The 26,250-nt window shown below is 39.0% G+C and overlaps 1 protein-coding gene across 3 annotated transcripts in view; it reads right to left on the bottom strand.

Annotated features, from left to right (window-relative positions):
- Positions 1–5,680: 5,680 nt before the first annotated feature.
- The window catches only part of LPXN (leupaxin), a 47,731-nt gene continuing 27,161 nt past the window's right edge, over positions 5,681–26,250 (bottom strand). For 2 of the 3 annotated variants that reach the window (XM_025355656.1, XM_025355654.1), the window contains 4 exons: positions 25,206–25,379; positions 25,020–25,101; positions 6,847–6,995; positions 5,681–6,517 (listed from right to left, as the gene is read on the bottom strand). In XM_025355656.1, the coding sequence (XP_025211441.1) occupies positions 6,248–6,517; positions 6,847–6,995; positions 25,020–25,101; positions 25,206–25,379 (675 nt within the window). In that variant the 3' untranslated portion in view covers positions 5,681–6,247. The remainder of the gene's footprint in view (positions 6,518–6,846; positions 6,996–25,019; positions 25,102–25,205; positions 25,380–26,250) is intronic. The other variant, XM_025355655.1, reaches the window with a different exon arrangement.

Below are 26,250 nucleotides of genomic sequence, written 5' to 3'. Positions count from 1 at the left end.
ATTAATGCAAACTGATTTGGCCTCCTTGCCTTTTCTTTTTTGTTTGCTTGGTTTTTGGGTTTTTTTTTTTTTTTCAGGTGGAGTCTCGCTCTGTTGCCCAGGCTGAAGTGCAGTGGTGCTAGCTCGGCTCACTGCAACCTCAGCCTCCTGGGTTCAAGTGATTCCTCTGCCTCAGCCTCCCGAGTAGCTGGAACTGCAGGCCACGTGCCACCACGCCCGGCTAATTTTTTGTATTTTAGTAGAGATGGGGTTTTACTGTGTTGGTCAAGATGGTCTCGATCTCCTGACCTCGTGATCTGCCCGCCTCAGCCTCCCAAAGTGCTGGGACTACAGGCGTGAGCCACCGCGCCTGGCCCCTCCTTGCCTTTTCTTTCTCACTTCTGTCTCTCCTACCTGTACATCTAGAGATCACCTCCTAGATAGACTACACATGTCCTAGTCTCAGCGTCCACTTCTAGAAAAACCCCAAACTGTGAGACAATCCAGGATAAGTAGTAGCTTCACCAGGTAGTTTGTGTAAGGGACTGAATGACAATTCCCCCCACCCTGTCTTTCTTTTCCTCACAGGGAGTGTGTTATACGGCCCATCTTGCCTCCTTTACTGAAAGCTCTGAAAATTTCACCTTGCCCAACTCACAAATTCTCTTATATATCCTGTAACTTTCTTAAGTCCTACTTTTCCTCCCTTTCAAAATTTTCAGATTGTCTTAGGAAAATCTCCAAGTTCTTCATTTTATTTCTGAGACTCCAATATTTTCTAACTCGTGTCTGAAAATGCAAGAGCACCTAGAGACATAAAGTCATATTTTCTAAGTATTACTGAACATAATGAAAATAACCACTTCCAACCTCCAAAGCACTGAAAAGTGTCCTTACGGTCCCCCTCTCAGAATCACTATAAATGTCTTCTTTTTCCTCCTTAACTTCATATAAACCCAACTTTCTTTAAGTAGCACCTTTCAGGATGTAATGGGCTGAATGTATGTGTCATTCCAAAATATGTTGAAGGCCTAACCCCAATGTGGAAGTAAAGAGGTAATTAAGATTAAATGAAATCATAAGTGTTGGGGCCCTGATCCGTTAAGATTGGTGTCCTTACAAGAAGAGACACCAGATCTCTTGTGGTCTCTCTGTCTCTCTCCCTCTCTTTGTCCCCTCTTTTCACCCTGTGAGGACAAAGCAAGAAGGCAGCTATCTGCAAGCCAAGAAAAGAGCCCTCAATAAAGTCCAAACTTGCAGACCTTAATCTGAGACTTCTCATCTCCAGATCTGTGTGAAAATAAATTTCTGCAGTTTAAGACACCCAATTTATGGTATTTTGTTATGGCAGCTGTGCAGACTAAGACACAAGATAAATGTAAATTTATTTATCTTATAATTGTCTAATTTTTCTTTCTTTTTTGTTTGCAAGTGGGATATCAGGATGTTTTAAAACTATTTTTCACTATAAAGAGTATTGCAGTAATATCAAATATGTAATAGTTCTCTCTGGGTGATAATTAAACAAAGTAGCATGAATACCACGATTTCCAAAACAATTTTAAATCTCAGAGGATGACAACACCCTCCCAACCTTTTTCTTCACCTTTGTAATAGTGACAGATACTGCAAAATTGGACAGGAGCAAGAAGTTTGTACTCTAAATATACAAGCTACCCACAGGATGACTTCACTTTAAACTATAGAGTTTCACTGTGCTCGGGTGTAAAAAGCATCAAGAATTGATCAAACACTATTTTTGTGTATTAGTTTTCCATGATGACACACAATATATGTTCTATACCAACACTGAGTTTATTTGTTCAATGTAAACAAAAAAAGAGAGTTTATTTGCTCACATACTTTCCTAGTCTATGATTAAGATGCTGCTATGGTAGAGCTGAGTGGCTCAAAAAAAGAAAACACAGCCTCTCCATTACTCGGTTCTATGTTCCTCTGTGCTGGCCTCTTTCTCAGACAGCCTCCCCCTAAGTGATGATAAAAATATTTATCAGCAACAATGGGTTTTTATTATCACACAACTGGAATTCCAAAGAATGGGAATGTTCTTTCTGAATAAATCTAGTAAAGGTCACTGGCTTTGCTGGGTGTCACATGTCTATCCCTGATCCAATCACCTTCCTTCAGAAGAGCGAAGGAATTTTATTGGTCAGACCTGGGACTGTACCCATTTCTGAGGCTGAGGTTAAAGTCAGCCTCGCCTAAACACGTGGACCAAGAATAGGAGATGCAGTTCTTTGTGGAGAAACTAGACTATAGGGGAAAACAGCTGAGAAATTTACTCCCCTTTCATTTCATGTCCCATCCTCAATTATATCCAGTATTATTCAACACAGCATATCCAAGTTCAAAAACATTAAAATCCAAAATCAAATTCTGTAAGTTAAAGTTTAGAGAAAGTAAAGTCTTTCTGATTTATTGGTCTGTTCATTTTCAGCTTTAGGAGTTTTTCCAGTAACACCTGTGATCTGAGATATCTCTCACTAGAATTGAGGTACTTATCCCAGGAAAAATGTTATTCCCATAATACAGTATTTATTGTGATTTAATGATATCCAAAACAGGAAGGGAAGATGGATGGCTCTCAATAGGATGCCAGGAAGTCTGTGCAATTGTCCAGAATCCATGGTCTATGAACCTAAACACAGTGAGGAGACTTCCCCCCATGGAAAATCAATTCAGGCACTATACACTGACTATATCTAGGGTAGGAGAATGTCCTACATAAACTGTCTCCTTTCTTATAAATTTGAGACACCACTGCCTTCTGGCAAAGTTATAAATTTGCAACAAGTACAACCCAAGCACCAGCTTTTACCTGAGATTTCTTTCTTTTTATCCTGTGGATCCCAGTAGATTTTCATTTCCCCACCGAGCTCTGTGTTCCCAGCACTGACGTGCTGCACTGATAGTAAGTTTTACCTGGTAACACAACCTCCACAATGTTTTGGGGACAGGCAGTCTCTTTTTCAGTGTCATATTTCAGTGGCTGCCACCACTGCCTTATCGAGGACCTGCTTATGCCTAAGACACTCCCCTCTAAAGGAAGTTGCTACTCTTTCTCAGCTTGATTTCAGCTGGAAGATCTTTTCCAGGCTGCCAAACTGAAGCGGCTTTTGATGTTTCTCAGCGGTGCGCCCCTAGCGGCCCAGGAAGAGCAGTGCCTCTGCCGCATGTTCCTCAGGACACCAGCATTTCCGGGCTCTCCTCTGCCTTTGGGTTCTGTAAAGTTCTTAGACATGATCCCTCAGGATACTGACAATGCCTACTTGCTTACTTTCTACATTACCTTGAAACTCAGAAACTCCAGTATTTTCACCTTTTTTTTTTTTTTTTTTTTTTTTTGAGACGGAGTCTCGCTCTGCCGCCCAGGCTGGAGTGCAGTGGCCGGATACGAATTCTTCACATCTCCTCCACAAAGCTTTCGGGAAACTGAGTCCTGCTTCTAACTTTGGAAGTAATTCAGTCTGGTTTAAGCCAAGCTGCGGAATCCATTCCCCCAGCAAAAATTACTGGTAGGTGACCTAAGCTAGACTAGTCAGGATGAATCCCGGAACTTTTCCTTGCAAATGCTCGATAAAAGCACTCTTGCTCCCCCTACTGGTTGTGAAAAAAGAAGCATGCGCTGGCAGCCATACTACAACTCCAAGAAGAGCGCATGATAGAACTCGGATGGAAAAATAATTGTCTTTATCAAAGTATCACCTTGGAAGAGACTAGATTTACTTCAAAGAAAAACTGACCAAACTAATTGAGGGACTCCCCTTTGAGAACAGAGTGCCAACTCTAGAGCATATTCCTTTCTATATGTTTATATTCACTGGTGGAAAACCCCTGTCCTGTGAGGGTGGGTTTTATTTTTTAAACACCCTAGAAGTTACTCAAAACCAAAAGTAATTAGGTACGTGATCAATTTTAGTAATGACATTTCCAGGGTTTTTAAAAAGCAGAACTTTTTACTTGTGAGTAGTTTCCTTATTGCTAAAACACTGGTCCTGAAGTCAGTATCTCTTTTTGAGCATGTAAAACCACTTCCGTTAAATGTGGGAAGAAAATGTTTTCACTTCTTTATTGCATCTTAGTGAACTTTGGATTTTCTTTGACATTTAAAAATAGTTAAATTCTATTGAAGCCTCAAAATAGCTAATCCTTTTTAAAAAAAGTTTTAGCACCTGTACATTTTAAGGGCTAAAACTCCAAGTTTACTTTGTCAAATTGCCAGGGCAACCAAGAACAGCGCCATATTAACACCTGCGTGTGACATCGTTGACTGAAGACATTGCAAAGAGGATGTTTAAAAGTTGAATGTGTATTCTGCATAGTCTGGCGCTCTCAGACAGCCAAACAGGATAGAGGCCAGATGGTTCCATATCTGTGTGGCCTCCCACATATCTTACATGCATTTGGAGTTCCTATTTTATAGAATTAACTGTTGCCAATTCCTTGTAACTCTCAAAACCCCCTTATTATCCATTCCAACAAAGGACATAGATATAATAAAGTTTGGCAAGAAACATTTAATCCATTTCAGTTCTCCCAAGTAGTACTATTCCTCTATCAATCTAAAGACACCAAATTTTGTCCTATTTTTTAAAATACCTCCAGTGAAGGCGTTTTTGCCAGTAACTTATTTCAGAATCAAGGATTCTAAGAGTCTGGTTTTTGTTAAAGCAAATAATCACACAATTATTTTTAAGACCATGGTGAGAAATATATTGTACTGATCTTCTCAATATCTCTTTTGCAGAAAGATGAGTCCTTGTGAAGCTTACTTTTATAAAAAGTAAACTGTAGGACAATAAACTGATAGGACATAAGAAAGTCAGATTCTCTGATAACCTGGCAAGCTTTTCCACACTTTTACTTATAATATTTTGAGATGAACAAATGATTAAGAGGATTTTTTCTTTGAGGCTTGGCTTTCCTAATTCTAGATAATAATCATTTGAGATTTTACAGCATTTTTCTTCAGAAATGCTCTAAGAACAGATATCTCATTTGTCTTCAGGAGGCAAATGTAAAATTGTGTGTTTCATTTTTTACTTTAGAAATGAATTTGTGGCCAGGCATGGTGGCTCACACCTGTAATCCCAACACTTTGGGAGGTTGAGGCAGGCACATCACCTGAGGTCAGGAGTTCGAGACCAGCCTGACCAACATGGAGAAACCCCGTCTCTACTAAAAATACAAAAATTAGCAGGGCATGGTGGCACACGCCTGTAATTCCAGCTACTCGGGAGGCTGAGGCAGGAAAATTGCTTGAACCCGGGAGGTGGAAGTTGTGGTCAGCTGAGATCACACCATTGCACTCTAGCCTGGGCAACAAGAGTGAAACTCCATCTCAGAAAAAAAAAAAAGAAATGAATTTGTAATGTATCTAATGGAGAGCCAGAGTTTCTCCTTCTGTAAACACAGTAATAAAAACAATCTTAAGAAGTTTTGTCATTTTTAAAAATGATTCAATCATCTAAGTCCAGAAAATAAAATGGTTATGGGACCAAACTAAAAACAAAAATTAGTGAAAAGGAGACCCTCCTTTTAATTTCTTCCAATTAAAATTTTTAAAGTGTGCATTGGATGGAAGGAAACAAGAGAGTTGATATAATCATAACTGTACATAGTGCCTAGTATATAACACAGGAAGCACAAAGTTTATCTCCCAAACAAATATGACAATGAGTTATTGAAACCACAAGCTGGTTTATTTATCAATGATGTCAGTACTTAAAGTTGTCCAGTTAAAATCTACTTCCTCTTGAAAAACAAAAATACACTGAAGGAAGATGCAAAGAGGTAGGAGTGGTATCATGATTTCACAGCAGTGATTGTAAGACAGCGAGCCACAGGGACATGGGAAAACTTGAAAAGAGACAAGTATCAGGACCAAATTAGAGAAGATCTGAGTAGGGCCATCAGTAGAGGTGAAAATGGAGAAACCTAAGGAAACCAGTGTTGGTATGAATTATGCAAGTGGAAAATACATCTGTAGAGGGACTAGACAGAAGGACCTAAATCTAACTCCAAGTACTTGATTGGAGAAGAGAGAATGTATAGAATTAACTGTATAGAAGCCTCAAAAATAAGATTATCGGCCTAGTCATGTAAAGTGTAGAAGTTCGTTTATTTGCTCATCACCTTTTTCTATAAGACTATTAAGCAGAAGGTCAGAACAGCAAATTTACCCTTTCCTCTCCTCTCTTGGTTTAAATTGTATAAGGAACCTGAAGAGGCTGTGGATCAGTTGGCATTACAGTGGGAAGAGCTTATTGAAGCAAGGTTGACAATAGGTCTTGTCATTCTGCTCCCTGAAAATGCCCTTCGACAACTGTGTCAGGCAGAAAGCACACACAAAGTGCTCAGGATGGAACTTGTGCCCCATGGCACTGATACAACGGCCAGTGATGGGCTGTCCACATCCATGGCAGAGTGTTCCCCGGCGGTGATGGTAATGGAGCTCACAGAATGGACGTCCATCCAGTTCAAAGAAGGAACCAGTAGAAAAACTGGTGAAGCAGTCCTAGGGGTAGAGAGAAGAGAGAGAAAAGGAATGCAAATGTCAAGAGGTAAAATGTCAGCAACGTAAAATTTTCAGCCTTGAAATTCCTGCCAGTGACCTGCCAGCTACAGGAATTTCCCTCGGATTCTTGACAAATGGAGGCTAGATTGTCTGCTTGCAAAACAGACAAGCAAATGCCCACAATGGATTTGTATCTCGTTTCTCCTTTAGGATGCCCACATCCATTCCTCATTCAGGACTGCGAATCCTTTCACTAACTGCAGCTCTTCCTCTCAGAGAGAAGAACCCTTGACTTTCCCTAAGTCCAGAAGAAAAGTGATTATACAGACCCCACAAACAAAGCATTCTGGGTGCCAGACAGTGTCCATGGCTGAAAGGTAGTTTTCCAACACTGGACGATTGCAGCCACCACACTTGGGTGAGAACATGGCTAAGAAATCCTTTCGGCAATATGGCTTCTTGTCCTTCTCATGAAAGCCTGGAGAGATAAAATCAAGAATTCACTGTTGCAGGTTGAGCCCTGAAAGCTACACTGGAGACTGAGAGGAGGCCCTTTCAATCTCAGTGTCCTTGTATTCAAAATAGGATGATTATTGTTACCTAATTCAAAGGGTAGTTGTGAGAAATAAATGAGATAATGCAGGTGAAGTGTTTGGCAATCTCAGTGTCCTTGTATTCAAAATAGGATGATTATTGTTACCTAATTCAAAGGGTAGTTGTAAGAAATAAAAGAGATACTGCAGGTGAAGTATTTTGCCATTGTGTCTGGTTCATAGTAAACATTTAATAAGTGTTAGGGGCTATTGCTCCTCAGTGCCTTTGTACTAAGTATTCCCTTGGCTTGGATAGTTCTGTCCCAGAGCCTGATATAGTTGCCCTCTTCATGTGATGCAGGAATCACTCAAATATCATCTTATCAGAGAGGCACCTCTTCAGTCCCTCCTTGTCACATCATCTTCTTTCACTGTCTTTATAGCATTTACCATTATCTAAAATCATCTTTGTGATCTATCTCTCCTTACAGGAACATTAGCTCTGAGAGAAACTAGATATTGTTGATCTTGTCACCATTATATCTCCAGTATCTAAAACAGCATCTGGGAAGAAAAGTGTCTAATATTTTAAAATAAAATACTAGTAAATAATAATTTCCAAATGGATGCAAGATCTAGACACAATGACTCGTATCACATATTTAAATTAAAAATAGATGTATTCCTCTTTTTTTTATTTTTTGTGTGGGTATATTTTGATTGTTTACCAGCAGTGTATGAAAATCCCAGTTCTTCCTCAGTCTTTATATCACTTGATATATCCAGATATTTCCTGTTGAATCAATCAAATGGATGTTATCTATCTATACAATGTTATCTCATGGTAGTTTTGATTTGTATTTCCCAAACGGCTAATGATACTTAGGGTTTTTTTTGTTGTTGTTGTTGTTTGTTTTGTTTTGTTTTTTAGACAGAGTCTCGCTCTGTCACCCAGGCTGGAGTGCAGTGGCAAGACCTCGGCTCACTGTAAGCTCTGCCTCCCAGGTTCATGCCATTTTCCTGCCTCAGCCTCCCAAGGAGCTGGGACTACAGGTGCCCGCCACCACAGCCAGCTCATTTTTTTGTATTTTTAGTAGAGACGGAGTTTCACCATTATAGCCAGGATGGTCTCAATCTCCTGACCTCGTGATTCGCTCACCTCGGCCTCCCAAAGTGCTGGGATTACAGGCGTGAGCCACCGCGCCTGGCCAGGGTTTTTTTAATGTGTGCATTTGCATTTCATATCTTGTCATTAATGATGTAGTCCTCTTTAATCTGGGAATAGAAAAACTGTCATAAATAGGGCCCAAATTCCAAAAGCAAGTTAAATATTAATAAATTTAGCTACATAAAAAAAATCTGAATGACTTACACATGTCAAAAAAGCACCATAAACAAAGACAAAGAACAATCTGAAGAAAATATTTGCTGATTATATTCCAGAAAAACATAGCTAATACAAAGAGCTCCTAAGTATATGTATGGTTTCAATTATTGTTGTATAAAATTAAAAAGTGAAAAAATTAAAATAGAAAAACACAAATCCCTAAAAAATTCAATCAAATTGAAGCAAATTAACTGTACATCAAACTGATGACACGAGCAATAAAAGAAATAATTTGGAGATTGCTGGCAGGATGGCCGAACAGGAACAGCTCTGGTCTGCAGTGCCCAGCGAGATTGATGCACAAGGCAGGTGATTTCTGCATTTCCAACTGAGGTAACCAGTTCATCTCATTGAGACTGACCGGACAGTGGGTGTAGCCCATGGAGGGTGAGCCGAAGCAGGGTGGGGCGTCGCCTCACCTGGGAAGTGCAAGGGGTCAGGGAACTCCCTCTCCTGGCAAAGGGAAGCCATTAGAAACTGTGCTGTGAGGAACAGTGCACTCTGGCCCAGATACTGTACTTTTCCCACAGTCTTCACAACCGCAGACCAGGAGATTCCCTCTTGTGCCTACGCCACCAGGACCTGGGCTTCAAGCACAAACTGGGTGGCTGTTTGGGCAGACATTGAGCTAGCTGCAGGAGTTTTTTGTTATTTGTTTGTTTTTTCATATCCCAGGGGTGCCTGGAATGCCAGCAAGACAGAACTGTTCACTTCCCTGGAAAGGCAGCTTAAGCCAGGGAGCCAAGTGGTCTGGCTTGGCAGGTCCCACCCCCATGGAGTCCAGCAAGCTAAGATCCACTAGCTTGAAATTCTCGCTGCCAGCACAGCAGTCTGAGCTTGACCTGGGATGCCAGAGCTTGGTGTGGGGAGGAGCGTCCACCATTACTGAGGCTTGAGTAGGTGGTTTTACCCTCACAGTGTAAACAAAGCCACTCAGAAGATCAAACTGGGTGGAGCCAACTGCAGCTCAGCAAGGCTGCTGTGGCTAGACTGCCTCTCTAGATTCCTCCTTTCTGGGCAGAGCATCTCTGAAAAAAAAACGCAGCAGCCCCAGCAAGGGGTTTATAGATAAAACCCCCAAATCCCTGGGACAGAGCACCCGGGGGAAGGGGTGGCTGTGGGCTCAGCTTCAGCAGACTTAAACATCCCTGCCTGACAGCTCTGAAGAGAGCAATGGATCTCCCAGGACAAGGTTTGAGCTCTGCTAAGGGTCAGACTGCCTCCTTGAGTGGGTCCATGGCCCCCATGTCTCACGATTGAGTGACACCTCCCAGTAGGGGCTGACTGACACCTCATACAGGAGAGCTCTGGCTGGCATCTGGCAGGCACCACTCTGGGATGAAGCTTCCAAAGGAAGGAACAGGCAGCAATCTTTGCTGTTCTGTAGCCTCTGCTGGTGATACCCGGGCAAACAGGGGCTGGAGTCTACCTCCAGCAAACTCCAGCAGATCTGTAGCAGAGGAGCCTGACTGCTAGAAGGAAGACTAACAAACAGAAAGGAATAGCATCAACATCAACAAAAAGGACATCCACTCAGACACTCCATCTGAAGGTCACCAAGTTCAAAGACCAAAGGTAGAAACATCCAAGAAGATGGGGAGAAACCAACGCAAAAAGGCTGAAAATTCCAAAATCCAGAATGCCTCTTCTCCAAAGGATCACAACTCCTCACCAGCAAGGGAACAAAACTGGATGGAGACTGAGTTTGACGAATTGACAGAAGTGGGCTTCAGAAGGTGGGTAATAACAAACTCCTCCGAGCCAAAGGAGCATGTTCTAACCCAATGCAAGGAAGCTAAGAACCTTGAAAAAAGGTTAGATGAATCGCTAACTACAATAACCAGTTTAGAGAAGAACATACATGACCTGATGGAGTTGAAAAACACAGCACAAGAACTTTGTGAAGCAAACACAGGTATCAATTGCTGAAACGATCAAGCAGAAGAAGGGATATCAGAGATTGCAGGTCAACTTAATGAAATAAAGCAAGCAGACAAGATTAGAGAAAAAATAATGAAAAGAAATGGGACTCCAAGAAACATGGGACTATGTGAAAAAACCAAATCTACGTTTGACTGGTGTGTACCTGAAAGTGATAGGGAGAATGGAACCAAGTTGAAAAACACTCTTCAGGATATTATCCAGGAGAACTTCCCCAACCTAGCAACATTCAAATTCAGGAAATACAGAGAACACCACAAAGATACTCCTTGAGAAGAGCACCCCCAAGACACATAATCATCAGATTCACCAAGGTTGAAATGAAGGAAAAAATGTTAAGTGCAGCCAGACAGAAAGGCCAGGTAACCCACAAAGGGAAGCCCATCAGACTAACAGCAGATCTCTTGGTAGAAACCCTACAAGTCAGAAGAGAGTGGGGGCCAATATTCAACATTCTTAAAGAAAAGAATTTTCAACCCAGAATTTCATATCCAACCAAACTAAGCTTCATAATCAAAAGAGAAAATTCTTTACAGACAAGCAAATGCTGAGAGATTTTGTCACCACCCGGCCTGCCTTACAAGAGCTCCTAAAGGAAGCACTAAACACAGAAAGGTATAACTGGTACCAGCCACTGCAAAAACATACCAAATTGTAAAGACCATAGATGCTATGAAGAAACTGCATCAACTAACAGGCAAAATAACCAACTAGCATCATAATGACCAGATCAAATTCACACATAACAAGATTAACCTTAAATGTAAATGGGCTAAATGCCCCAATTAAGAGACACAGACTGGCAAATTGGATAAAGAGTAAAGACCCATCAGTGTGCTGTATTCAGGAGCCCCATCTCACATGCAAAGACACACATAGGCTCAAAAAAAAGGGATGGAGGAATATTTACCAAGCAAATGGAAAGAAAAAAAAAAAAAGCAGGGGTTACAATCCTAGTCTCTGATAAAAAAAAGACTTTAAAACAACAAAGATCAAAAGAGACAAAGATGGGCATTACATAATGGTAAAGGGATTAACGCAATAAGAACTAACTATCCTAATTATATATGCACCCAATACAGGAGCACCCAGATTCATAAAGCAAGTTCTTAGAGACCTACAAAGACCCAGACTCTTAGACTCCCACACAATAATAGTGAGAGACTTTAACGCCCCCCGTCAATATTAGACAGATTAATGAAACAAAAAATTAACAAGGATATTCAGGACTTGAACTCAGCTCTGGACCAAGCAGACCTAATAGACATCTATACAACCCTCCACCCGAAATCAACAGAATATACATTCTTGTCAGCATCACATCACATTTATTCTAAAATCAGCTACATAATTGTAAGTAAAACACTCCTCAGCAAATGCAAAAGAACAGAAATCATAACAAACAGTCTCTCACACCACAGTGCAATCAAATTAGAACTTAGGATTAAGAAACTCACTCAAAACCATACAACTACATGGAAACTGAAAACCTGCTCCTGAATGACTACTGGGTAAATAACAAAATTAAGGCAGAAATAAATAAGTTATTTGAAACCAATGAAAACAAAGACACAATGTACCATAATTCTGGGACACATTTAAAGCAGTGTGTAGAGGGAAATTTATAGCACTAAATGCCCACAAGAGAAAGCAGGAAGGATCTAAAATCGACACCCTAAAATTACATTAAAAGAACTGGAGAAGCAAGAGCAAACAAATTCAAAAGCTAGCAGGAGACAAGAAATAACTAAGATCAGAGCAGAACTGAAGGAGATAGAGACATGAAAAACCCTTCAAATAATCAATGAATCCAGGAGCCGGTTTTTTGAAAAGATCAACAAAATAAATAGACTGCTAGTCAGACTAATAAAGAAGAAAAGAGAGAAGAATCAAATAGACACAAAAAAAGGATAAAGGGGATATCACCACTGATCCCACAGAAATACAAACTACCGTCAGAGAATACTGTAAACACCTCTATGCAAATAAACTAGAAAATCTAGAAGAAATGGATAAATTCCCGGACACGTACATCCTCCCAAGTCTAAACCAGGAAGAAGTCAGATGCCTGGATAAACCAATAACAAGTTCTGAAATTGAGGCAGTAATTAATAGCCTACCAACCAAAGAAAGTCCGGGACCAGGTGGATTCACACAGAATTCTACCATAGGTACAAAAAGGAGTTGATAGCATTGCTGAAACTATACCAAACAATAGAAAGAGGGGGAATCCTCCCTAACTCATTTTATGAGGCCAGCATCATCCTAATACCAAAACATGGCAGAGACACCACAAAAAAAGAAAACTTCAGGCCAATATCCCTGATGAACATCAATGCGAAAATCCTCAATAAAATATTGGCCAACTGAATCCAGCAGCACATCAAAAAGCTTATCCACCACGATCAAGTTGGCTTCATACCTGGGATGCAAAGCTGGTTCAACATACATAAATCAATAAATGTAATCCATCACATAAACAGAACCAGTGACAAAAACCATGATTATCTCAATCGATGCAGAAAAGGCCTTTGGCAAAATTTAACATCTCTTCATGATAAAATCTCTCAATAAACTAGGTATTGATGGAATGTATCTCAAAATAATAAGAGCTATTTATGACAAACTCATAGCCAATATCATACTGAATGGGCAAAAACTGGAACCTTTCCCTGTGAAAATCGGCACAAGACAAGGATGCTGTCTCTCACCACTCCTATTCAACATAATGTTGGAAGTTCTGGCCAGGGCAATTAGGCAAGAGAAAGAAATAAAGAGTATTCACATAGGAAAACAGGAAGTCAAATTATCTCTGTTTGCAGATGACATGATTGTATATTTAGAAAACCCCATCATCTTAGCCTAAAATCTCCTAAAGATGATAAGCAACTTCAGCAAAGTCTCAGGATACAAAATCAATGTGCAAAAATCACAAGCATTCCTATACACCAATAATAGAGAGAAAAATCATGAGTGAAACTCATTCACAATTGCTATAAAGAGAATTAAATAGCTTGGACTACAATCTACAAGGGATATGAATGACCTCTTCAAGGAGAACTACAAACCACTGTTCAAGGAAATAACACAGGACACAATCAAATGGAAAAATATTCCATGCTTATGGATAGGAAGACTCAATATCATGAAAATGGCCATACTGACCAAACTAATTTATACATTCAATGCTATCCGCATCAAGCTACCATTGATTTTCTTCATAGAATTAGAAAAAACTACTTTAAATTTCATATGGAACCAAAAAATAGCCCGCATAGCCAAGACAATCCTAAGCAAAAATAACAAAGCTGGAAGCATCATGCTATCTGACTTCATACTACACTACAAGGCTACAGTAACAAAAACAGCATGGTACTGGTACCAAAACAGATACATAGATCAATGGAACAGAACAAAGGCCTCAGAAATAACACCACACATCTACAACCATCTGATCTTTGACAAACATGACAAAACCAAGCAATGGGGAAAGGATTCCTTATTTAACAAATGGTGTTGGGAAAACTGGCTAGCCATATGCAGATAACTGAAACTGGACCCTTTCCTTACACCTTATACAAAAATTAACTCAAGATGGATTAAAGACTTAAACGTAAGACCTAAAACCATAAAATACCTAGAAGAAAACCTAGGCAATACCATTCAGGACATAGGCAAAGACTTCATGACTAAAACACCAAAAGCAATGGCAACAAAAGCCAAAATAGACAAATGGGATCCAATTAAACTAAAGAGCTTCTGCTCAGCAAAAGAAACTATCATCAGAGTGAAGAGGCAACCTACAAAATGGGAGAAAATTTTTGCAATCTGTCCATCTGACAAAGGACTAATATCCAGAATCTACAATGAACTTAAACAAATTTACAAGAAAAAAACAACCCCATCAAAAAGTGAGTAAAGGACATGAACAAACACTTCTCAAAAGAAGACATTTATGTAGCCAACAAACATATGAAAAAAAAAGCTCATCATCACCTGTCATTAGAGAAATGCAAATCAAAACCACAATGAGATACCATCTCATGCCAGTTAGAATGGTGATCATTAAAAAGTCAGAAAACAACGGATGCTGGAGAGAATATGGAGAAATAGGAATGATTTTACACGGTTGGTGGGAGTGTAAATTAGTTCAACCATTGTAGAAGACTGTGTGGCAATTCCTCAAGGATCTAGATCCAGAAATAGCATTTGACCCAGCAATTCCATTACTGGGTATATACCCAGAGGATTATAAATCATTCTACCATAAAGACACATGCACACGTATGTTTACTGCGGCACTATTCACAAAAGCAAAGACTTGGAATCAACCCAAATGCCCATCAATGATAGTCTGGATAAAGAAAATGCGGCACATATATACCATGGAATACTATGCAGCCATAAAAAAAGATGAGTTCATGTCCTTTGCAGGGACATGGATGAAGCTGGAAACCATCATTCTCTGCAAACTAACACAAAAACAGAAAACCAAACACATGTTCTCACTCATAAGTGGGAGTTGAACAATGAGAACACATGGACACAGGGAGGGGAATATCACCCACTGGGGCCTGATGGGGAGCCGGGGGCTAGGGGAGGGATAACATAGGAGAAATACCTAATGTAGATGATGGATTGATGGGTGCAGCAAACCACCATGGCACGTGTATACCTATGTAACAAACCTGCACATTCTGCACATGTGCCCCAGAACTTAAAGTATAATAATAAAAAAGAAATCGTTCATACAAGTAACTTTAAATGATAGTGTTGAGAGTGTACAGTCCTAATGATGCATTCTAAAGACAAAATGAGCTAAAAAGAAATCTTAAACTGTTTTTGTATATACTAGAAATGTGCTGAGAGGAGATTCTGATGCTCTTACCACATACACATGAAAAGGGTTACTATGAGTGAGGATGGGTATGTTAATTTGCCTAACTGTAGTAAATATTTCACTGTGTATATCAAAATATCATGTTGTATACCTTAAAATATACAATAAAATAATACAATACTATATATACATGCATGTCTGTACACACAATAAAAATAATTAGTTCATTTATAATATTTATGTATTTTTTGAAATTATTATAGGTAGATTGTATAATAAAGCAAATAATTATATTAATGCCTTTGGAAAGCAAGATTTCCAGCATTAAAAAAGACACAAGTAATCAAACAAATCAAACAAAAAACTGTATTCTTACACTATATCAGATATATTAGTATGAACCCATGACTTACTTTTCTTTAAAAAAAAAAAAAAAGAACAGATTCTATCGGGGTGCAGTGGCTCCTGCCTGTACTCTCAGAACTTTGGGAGGACTGGTTGAAGCCTGGAGTTTGAGATGAGCCCTGGGCAACATAGTCGGACCCACTCTCTACAAAAAAATTTTAAAAATTAGCCCGACCTGGTGGTACACATCTGTAGTCCCAGCTACTCAGAAGGCTGATGTGGGAGAATTGCTTGAGTCCAGGAGTTCAAGGCTGCAGCAAGCTATGACAGCACCTCTGCACTCCAGCCTGGGAGACAGCATGAGACCCTGTCTCTATAAAATTTAAAAACCTTAGAAAGTAGATCTGAAGCTCTGTCCATGGAAAAACCTAGAAGAAATGACATCCCAGAAATAATGAACACTCTTAATTTTTAAATACCCTCACTGAAGCAGTCTTTTTGGAGAAATGGATGATTCCAAGTATGTGGCAGAGTTGACAAGATAGGCCTGATGTAGGTATCTTGCTGTGCCAAGGAAATAGGAAGATTACTGGGATCATATCACAAAGATACAGTAACCATATTGAAGGGGCTACCTCTGACCTCAGACAAAAAAACGTGAGCATTAAAAAATACTACTTCAATAGATCAAATTATACCAAGTATATGTAACTCCATGAGTGCATAATGATTTTTTAAAAATAAAAATTTATTGGTTTCCATTGGACATTGTTAATGAACCCATTTATTATCCTTATAATTACTCTTATCAACAGAAAGTGTCAAACACTTATCTCACCTTTCCTGTATGAGATATATTTCAAGATAATCCAATAATTGATGATAGAAAGTTTTTGTAGAACTCAGCTAATAAATATAGAAGGAATAATAGAAAATTCAGCATTTTACCACCTATTCCATTGGATTTAGGCAATAGTCATCAATGGGGAACTTTAAAATGGATCAGGATGACACTGCTTAAATCTAGTGGTCAATGTTAGTTATCAATAAAAGTGGTCAACCAGTCATTATATACCTCTTGATGTGATTCAACAAGAAGTATACTGCACCAACCACCTGAAACCTATTCTTGATGATATTACATGACTTCTAAACTTGCTTCTCAATATTCCAGCAAGAAAAAATATGGATGGATGGGTGAAAGTTAACAGAGGAATCCATTTGGCAAAACACTTATACTTATTAAAGCTAGGTAAGGAAGTACTTTAATGTTTAGACTGTACTATAATAAAAACATTTAAAAAGCAATTTGTTGAGGTATAAGAACTTTCTCTTTAATACATGAAATTTTCACTGTTAGACACGTATTAGAAAATTCTTGGCTTGAGTCTTCCTGATCCCATGTCCAGGTAATGGAGCTACACTGAGAATGAGAAACTCATAGTGAATGTTTTTTAAAACCTTTTAAAACAAGTGCACCTCACAAATCAACAAATAGCCCCAAAATAGATACTTTTAATAATAATATGTTGGACATTATGAGTAAGTCAGGAAACTCAAAAGAAAACAATGAATTCGTAATTTTTGCTAATCAGTAGTTGATTTTCTAATTTTAGCTAAGTAGTAAAAACAGTGTTAAATAAATATACTCAATGCTAAAAGATATATGGAATGATCCATATATTCATATATTCCTGGTAATAATATTAACTGTATTATTCTTTTGGAGAGTCACTTGATAATCTATATCAAGGTTTTTTTTAAAAAGGTATAGACATCAAAGTCCTGGGAATTAATTAATACAAATAATTCAAAAGAAGAAAACATTATGTTTAATGATATTCATTACAGTACTACTAAACACCAGAAGTAATCTAAATATGATACTATTGTTAATACATTTAGTTGTTTCCAATGTTTAGAACTATAATAATGCTTCAGTGAAAATCTTTAGGCATATAGTATTTTATTTTTTGTTTATTTATATAAATCCCTAATGGAATAATTGATACTGTTAAAATTATTATAAAAGTATTATGAAATTATGATGAAACAACATGGAGAAATGCTTAAGTATAAAAAAACAATTTTAGGCACACAATAACTTATGTGTGCCCATGTATGAAAAATGTAGAAGAACACTGGAAGGAAAAAGTTTTTGTATTGCTTGAGGTTAACAGGGTAATAAGTTAAAAACAAAAGTTTCTGCAAGGTGTTTTTATTGTCTTTACACTTAAAAAAAGTTAACTAATTAATCCTTAAGCACTTATTCCAGTGATACATTTGCTCTGTTTTGAAACGCACTTCCCTGAGATACCCAAATGGCTTAATCCTTTGCTTACCTCAGGGGTCTGCTTAAGAGAAAAAGTGACTCAACCACTGTGTCTCAAATAGTATCTAATCACTCTCTCTCCAACCATGCAGAATAGGTAGTAGTTAGTTGACTAGATTGATTACTGTTTGTCTCCTCCACCAGAATACATTAATTGTGAGGGCAAGAACTTTCCTTTTTGTCACTATATCCCTAGTACTTAGAATAATGCCTGACACATATATAGTAGTTGCTCAATAAATACATATTGAATGAGCAGACATAAGAACAATATTACAATAGCATACTTGAGATCATATGCTCCAGAGTATATGGCAGTTTAGAGTCTCACTTCAGCATTGACCAGAATATGTATAGATGGATTAACTTTTATGTAAGAAACCCTCCTTAGTATTTACTTAGAGAGACACCTAAAATGAAGACTATATTATCAGCAATCCCATTTATGGAGCATCTGCATTGCACTGGTTCCACTGAAGGCTCTGTCTATAGTACTAAATTAAAATGAGATTTTTTCAGAGCAACCTTCTGAAGTAGGCTTTAGCCCCATTTAACAAATGAGAAAAGACAGCTTAGAGAATTTACACCTGACTAGTCAGTAGAGGAACTGAGATTCAAATCTAGGCCTAACTTCAAAGCCTAACTTCAATGTCATACCTCTAACTTAAATGCATCCTGACTTTGACCTCTCTGTGGGAACTGACAATATCAGCTGAGCACAAATAATTTTGTAAATATGAGAGTTCTACCTCTTCTCCACTAAAACAGCATGTAAGCAAAGTATGCACAGTGTTCTGTAAAGCAGACTACCTAGAAAACACTATTTCTAGAAATCAGCTTTGATAGCAGCAGCCAGATCACAACATGGCAATAGAAACAGCTAGGTGTTGGGACCCAAACCATATGGCTGCAGTTTTTCCACTACCTCAACACTTTTTCACATGCCTTGCTTTGTTCAGCTTTGCTTTCTTTAAAAAGCAGACAGTTTAGCAGAATTCTGAGGCCTACAGATCTGAATGTAAACTACTAATTTTATATGCTGTCCTGTGTTCTTCTTCTAAACGCCTGAGACACAGAAGAGCTCACTTTACTTTTTACTTACTCTGTCAAATGATGTCTAGAGTCTATTCAAGGAAACCTGAATACCGTAAGTCCTACTATGTAAGAAAAACAAATACCTGCAACCACCTGTCTCATTTTGTGTAGTGTAATAGTGTTTCTCAAACTTTAGTGTGCATTATTTATCTGGGAACTTGATAAAATGCAGATTGCTGGGTCTTCCACCCTGAGTTTTCAATTCAATAGGTCTGGGATGGGGCCCAAGATTTCACATTTCTAACAAGTCCCCAGGTGATGCTGGTGCTGCATAAAGCAAATGACACAAAACTGAGTTTGCCTATAGGTAGGTATTACTTGAGAAAACTGTAAGACATGCCAACTATCTGAGAAATGATCCTCATCTAGGCATCTGCTGGACAGCTGGTTTCGAGAGTGGGATAACAGGGGAGTAACAGCCTCTGTTTCAACTCGGGTAGATCTCAGGAAGGGAATCAAAAGCAATCAGCCAAACTTGCTGTGATACCCCTGCATTTCATAATCTAATAAATTAAGAAAGTTTCAGCTCTTGCTTTCTTGGAGGATCTCTCTGGGACCAATTACCTCATGAGGAAGAATGAGAAATACCGACAATTAAAAGTGCCACAAAAAGAGGGAGAGTGTTTACACTCTGGTGAGGCTGTTAGCCACAGGGGAAATTAGGGAGCACCTACATGGCCTGGATAATGAGCAATTAAAAAGAAACACAGGTAGACACTGAAGAGCTCATCCCTGTGGGAGGAGGCTAAGGCCCAATGGCTTGAGCCTTAAAGAGGAATTCTCTGAACTGATGAAAAAATACAGATGAATTTAATTTCCCAGGAGGCTCAGCGGTTAAACTGTCATTATAGAAACTCTTTGTGACTATGTAACTTGGGGTGAGGCAGGATGTCACCTAATTAATGGACTGACCATATGGCAGGAGACCTTTTTACAGAAAGCCAGGTATAAAAAGGAAAATACAACCCAAGTGGAGCTTCTGATTAATAAATGTCACTTTTTGTCATGTGACTCTATGTATAAATATGTTTTAAGTGTTGTTTCCTGTTTATATAAAGCCATAAATGACCCCATCAGCCCTGTCTGTCTAGAAGGGGCCTGAGTCAAGAAAATGAGAACTAGTTACCTTCATGGTGCTTTCTGGTCATCCTATGGATTGGATATTTTTGTGTATGTGTATCTAACTTATGTCTCCACTTGAAATGTGCCTATGTCCTGTTGTTCTGCTTTCAGGCAACTTCTCCATCATAATGATCCACAGGGCAGTATTCACTTGCTGACGGTTCTACTCAACTAATTCTCAGACTTTTATGGCTACCAGTACAATATAAATTACCGTAACACATTTTAATATGATTTGTATTAAGTGTCAATGAAAAATGCTGCTTAGGTAAAATACCATCTAGAAATGAAATACCTAATGATTTGTGAAAAAGCATTGAGCAAGCTCCAGTGAACAAGCAAATTACTACAGGGCACTTTGCTTGTGGAATCTGTCAGCACCACTGTATCTGGGTCTATTGTCAAATAAAGCATATTGTGTTGGTACCACAAAAGTAAAGAGATGCAACAGCAGAAGAGGAATTGAGTTTCAGTCAAAAGGCAGTTGTGATGTTTTATGAAAAACATAGAACTTGCAGAAATGATACCCAAGTTGAAATCTTGCCTCTTCAACTTTCTAACTGTGTGACTTTAAGAAAATCCTTTACCTACCTGAGACTCACTATTTTTATCTATAACTAGGTAAAATGTGGAATAAACTTGCTCTCACAAGACTGCGGTGGCATCAAATAAATTATTTTTAACCACATACATAATAATATGCCTGATATTTGGGAAAGTCTCCATATTAGCAAAGGGCCTAAACACATGGGATTTTCTTTACTCCCTCCTGAAACATCATTAACATGACAGTTAAGGAATTATGTAAATTATAAAGAGCCATAAGGAAAGATGAAAAAGTAAAGGATATGCCACCAGGTGAGATATTAACTAAATTTTCAAGAATTTAAAGTAGGTTATAAGAGTGGCAACTGGCTTAACATAAATAAGAAAACTGGAACTTATGTCTCCACAGATGAGAGAGGCCAATAAAAATCAAGCCATCTTGAATACAATAATATCAGAGGGGCTCAGGAATTGAATGCATGAGGTACTCTTCAAGGCTAGAAACAGGACTGGTTGAAAGTCTAAAGAACGATTAGAAGGTTAGATGCCTTATCTTATGGTAAGATGCAGTGATTATTTCTGTAAATACTGAACAAGAGAGTCTCAATGATCAGGAATGTTGGACACCATGAGGAAATGAGTCAAGCTCTCTACTGAAAAATGGGAATTAAGTAAAAGTTGACATGCTGAATGGTGAAAGTCCATTCCCCCATCCCCTTTTTCAATCTCAGAATGCTGGCAAAGAGAACATCTCTTTAGCATAATTGGCTCAACAGAAAAGACCTAAGATTGTCATATTCAGGAGTTACTCAACAAAATGGCCAGAGCATCTTACCTGAGTGCCGTATAGTCAAGTCCACCAGTCAACAATTTCTGTCTATATCCATGGAGTTTGAAATTAGCATTTTAGGCCGGGCGCGGTGGCTCAAGCCTGTAATCCCAGCACTTTGGGAGGCCGAGACGGGCGGATCACAAGGTCAGGAGATCGAGACCATCCTGGCTAACCCAGTGAAACCCCGTCTCTACTAAAAAATACAAAAAACTAGCTGGGCGAGGTGGCGGGCGCCTGTAGTCCCAGCTACTCGGGAGGCTGAGGCAGGAGAATGGTGTGAACCCGGGAGGCGGAGCTTGCAGTGAGCCAAGATCTGGCCACTGCACTCCAGCCTGGGTGACTGAGCGAGACTCTGTCTCAAAAAAAAAAAAAAAAAAAAAAAAAGAAATTAGCATTTTAGTGTCTCACTCTTAAACAGTAACAGACAACCATGGATCAGCAGTATTTGCAAAGACCAGTGTAAACAAATGTAAGGCACCAAAATGTAATATATATCAAATTCCAAATTGAACTGCAAAATATCCCTCCAAACAGGTAGCCAAAGACTATTTGTACAATTCTGGAATTCCTCACTCATGTTCGGGAGAAAACAGGTAAAGAAAAAGGAAAACTGAGAGAAGGATTTCTTTGAAGAAAACTGCTATGAGTGCCTCATCACCACCAAGAAAGATGAGGTATAGTTCTGTTATCAAGATAACCTGAGGTTATCACTCAGGTTAAAAGAGGGACTTCAGTGGGACCACTCAGATAGGTGGATATGTGTGCCTTGGCATTAGTGAGATGCAGTTAGTGGTATCAGAGTTATCCCTGGAAAAAGTCCATAGGTGAGTCTGGCTGAAAGAGTCTATGGCAGCTGAATAGAAACATGCAGCTAAAAATTAACTGTAACTCCACTGGCTGTCAGAGAAAAGAGTAAGTTATCCATGGTCCTTCTATGAAAATTTGAGTGGAATAGATGATCTGGAACCATGTTAATAATTTCTAAGGGTTCACTAGGGGGGAACAATGAAAGCCCCTTGAAAAAAAGAATCTTTACAAAACAAATCCTCAAAGAAACATGACAAGGACAGAACAGCCAGTCAAGACACATAAAGGGCAATCAAGAGTTCACTGTTGGACCTGTCTTAATCCCAAAAAGAATTCAGGGAAAAAAGTCAGAGCTAAACACTGGCCAGGTCTGGAGAGCATACAGCCAATTTAACAACAGTCCCAGACAAGTTAGACCTTCCTGCCTTCCATTCTCATCTCCATCCTCCCTAGTGTTTCAAGCCTACAGCAGGCAGGTGTCAATGCTGGCAATAAGGGTGAGGGTGGTAGATAACAAAGTGGGGTCCGGAGAAATGAAAGGCCATACCCCTGTCCTCACCTCCTGCAGCTTGAAGGTCCTAAAAAAGAGAGGGAGTGGCTGTCACTTTTAAAGTGCTGTAAGCCTTAACTATTACACAGACCGAATTACCTATGGGCTTAGTTTTTGTGTTTTGTTTCTTAAATTTATTTTATATTTAGAACTGTTTTTTAAGAGTAATCAGAAAAGACAGAGGACTGCACCAGCTTTTATTTGTAAGAGAGGAGAAATCCTTCCCCACTGAGTTCATTCTAAAAGGACAGGAAAAAAAAACAAAGTAAAGCAGCTTTCTGATTCCATGTTTGCTCAAAACAAACATAAAAAGAAGAAATTTTTTTAAAAAAGACAATTCAGAAAACACATGAAACAAACATACAAAGGGGGAAGAATGGGTCATGTAGAAAGGATCAAGGATAAAAAAATTTTAATAAAAACTTGCCAACCATGGAAGGTAGAAGACAGTGAAGCAATGTTTTCAGAATTATGAAGGAAAATAGTTTCCACTTAGAATTCTATGCCCAGGCAACTTAAGGGAAATGACAGAATAAAAATATTTTCAGATATTCAAGTTCTCAAAAATTCTTTCTCAGAAAGCTACTAGGGGATTTTCCCCACTAAAATAAAGGTGGTAACATGTCTAAAACATAGACATGGGACCCAGGAAACAGAGCATCCACAGAGAAAAGTAATAAAAGGAATTGCTAAGAGTAATTACTAGATATAATTCTAAGTTACTGAACCAGAATGACTGTTACTCAGCAGGAAGAAATCATTTCATGTTGAATCAGGAGGAAGAAAGTCTCCTGGAGGGATATCTCCAGCAAAAAAAAAAAAGAAAAGAAAAGAAAAGAAAAGAAACTGACTTATTGCCAGATGTAGTTGACCATTTTGAAAAGAATTTCACAGTTCTGTTACATAACTTAGTGATAAGTACAATGAAAACAAAGCTAATTTCATAAAGGATTCAAATGTTAACTTAAGAAAAAAATGAATTTATACAAAAAAGACACTGTGATAATATTAACATTACTATACCTCCGTGTGCTTGGCACTGTTCTAAATACTATGCTTGTATTGTCTCTAAATCCTCATAACAACCCTATAAAGTAGGCAATTTCATTAGGACTATTTTACTGATGAGGAAAGTGAGGTACAGAGATGTTAAATGACTTGAACAACATCATACTGTTAATAAATACCACAACCCAGATTTGAACCGGGAAGTCTGACTCTAAAATCCAGACTCTAGTGTAGTCAGTTTGCTACACGGCTTACTTGTGAGCAGTATTTTATGATTGTCAACATATACACACTGAATACTGATCTAATCTGTAATTATGATATAATTATACATTGAAAAAACAGGGGAGGGGAAATATGTTGGGACTGAGTGGGGTAATAACAACATTTCTAAATCTCATCTTCCCTCCTAGACAGTCAATACATAATGGTTGAAACTGGAAAAATAAAACAACCTATAGCAAGATAAGTTATTATTTAAAACACATAAGCAGGCCAGGCACGGTAGTTCATGCCTAATCCCAGCACTTTGGGAGGCCAAGGCAGGCAGATCATGAGATGAGAAGTCCAAGACCAGCCTGGCCAATATGGTGAAACCCCATCTCTACTAAAAATACAAAACTTAGCTGGGCGTGGTTACAAGTGCTTGTAGTCCCAGCTACTTGGGAGGCTGAGGCAGAAGAATCGTTTGAACCCGGGAGGTGGAGGTTGCAGTGGGCCAAGATCGCACCAGAGATCACACCACTGCACTCCAGCCTGGGCAACAGAGCAAGACTCCATCCAAAAAACACACAACAACAACAACAACAAAAAATAAGTAAATAACAGAAGAAATAGCTAAAATAATTTGGAGAGGAGAACTAGATTTGGGGATGAGAAAGAGACTTTTTCAATATTCAACAAGAAAAGTCTTTTTCAATGTTACCCTTGAAGTAATATTTGAGGTTTTAAACTACGCATTTATATTTCTGTGATTTAAAAAATCAATTTAAAGGAAACTTATAAATGTTGGAGAAAGGTAGAGAGGGATGGTGTCTAGTACTGAAATGGGCGCTTCGATAGTAGTGATAGGAACCAAGACTCCCATGACTACCAGGAAAGGTGTTGCTGGTCTTATAACTACCCACTGGGGTGTGGGATACAACCTCTCAAGTCGGGTCATACCTTCTGCACCAAACACCTCTCCACAGTGAGAGCAGAAGAAGTGTTCTGGGTGCCAGGTCTGGTTCATTGCTGTCAGCACTTTCTGAAAAGGGAACACGCAGATATTACAATGATGCAGAGTTGTAAAGCATGACTCTGGTTCTAAACGAGTGATTGAAAGTTGGAGAGGAGTGGGAATTTACTTACATCCAGGATGGGAGCAGCACAGTAAGCGCAGCGTGGAGAAAAAAGTTGGTGGTAGTCGTTGGGGCAGTAGGCCAAGCCATTCCGCTCAAAGAAGGGACTGGAGCCAATCTCTTCTTTGCAATGAGTACAGACAAAATGTTCAGGATGCCATGATTGCCCTAGAGCATGGATCACCTGTGGAGTGAAATGAAGCCTGACACAGGAGCCCAGTTGAGGGCTCTATAGCCTATAGGTTGCACAACTCTAGGGAGCACTCTTCACACTATACCCCTTGTAGACAACACCCTGTGGAATTACACAACACTGAGGCCTAGACCTAGGTTCCACCTAAGGCCATATGTTGTTTGTGCTTTATGGATTGATAATAAAAGGATGCCCACTTCCCTGACTGATCACTGTGATGAAAGCCTGTAAATGTTCACAACCACTCCACTGCCACAGGGGGTGGCCGAAACAACACAGAGCACATTAATGACAGACAAGTTGTAACTGTAGCCTTGGCGTGGAAGGGACCCCTGGAAAAGGAAAAGGCCAAATGACAGTTTTTATTCCTCTAGTTTGAACACTTTATTCCATGCCCTATGCAGTCAGGTCTCAAAGCCTTTTATCATAGCTTTGGTGAAGGATGATGCAGAACAGGGGTCTGCAGCTGTGACTTGGAGCTGAGTTCAGCTGAAAATTGTAATCAATCAATTTAGACTGGGAATGTCTGAACAAAGGGAGCAGTGAGAAAGGTCATCTCAGTAAAGGCAGTACAGAAAAATGGTTAAGAACTCACTTGGGAGAGAGTCTACTGGTTTCAGATCTTATCTCTACTTCTTACTAGGCCTTAGATATGTCCATTAATGTCTCTGAGCCCTTAGTTTCCTTATCTTTACAAAGGGAGCAACCATGCTTCTTGAAGGGCCGATGTGACCATTAAATGAGGAAATTCTTGTAAAGCACTTAGCTCAGTGGCCAGAGCACTGTGATTAGTAATTATTCATGATAACTAAAATATCTCAAATTATAAGGAGAAAGAGCAATCCTTGATGGGACAGAGAAA

The sequence above is a fragment of the Theropithecus gelada genome, chromosome 14, assembly GCF_003255815.1.
Source record: "Theropithecus gelada isolate Dixy chromosome 14, Tgel_1.0, whole genome shotgun sequence".
NCBI classification, from domain to species: Eukaryota; Metazoa; Chordata; class Mammalia; order Primates; family Cercopithecidae; genus Theropithecus; species Theropithecus gelada.
The sequence above is the reverse complement of the archived record's forward strand: the minus strand, read 5'-3'. Positions and strand labels throughout refer to the sequence as shown.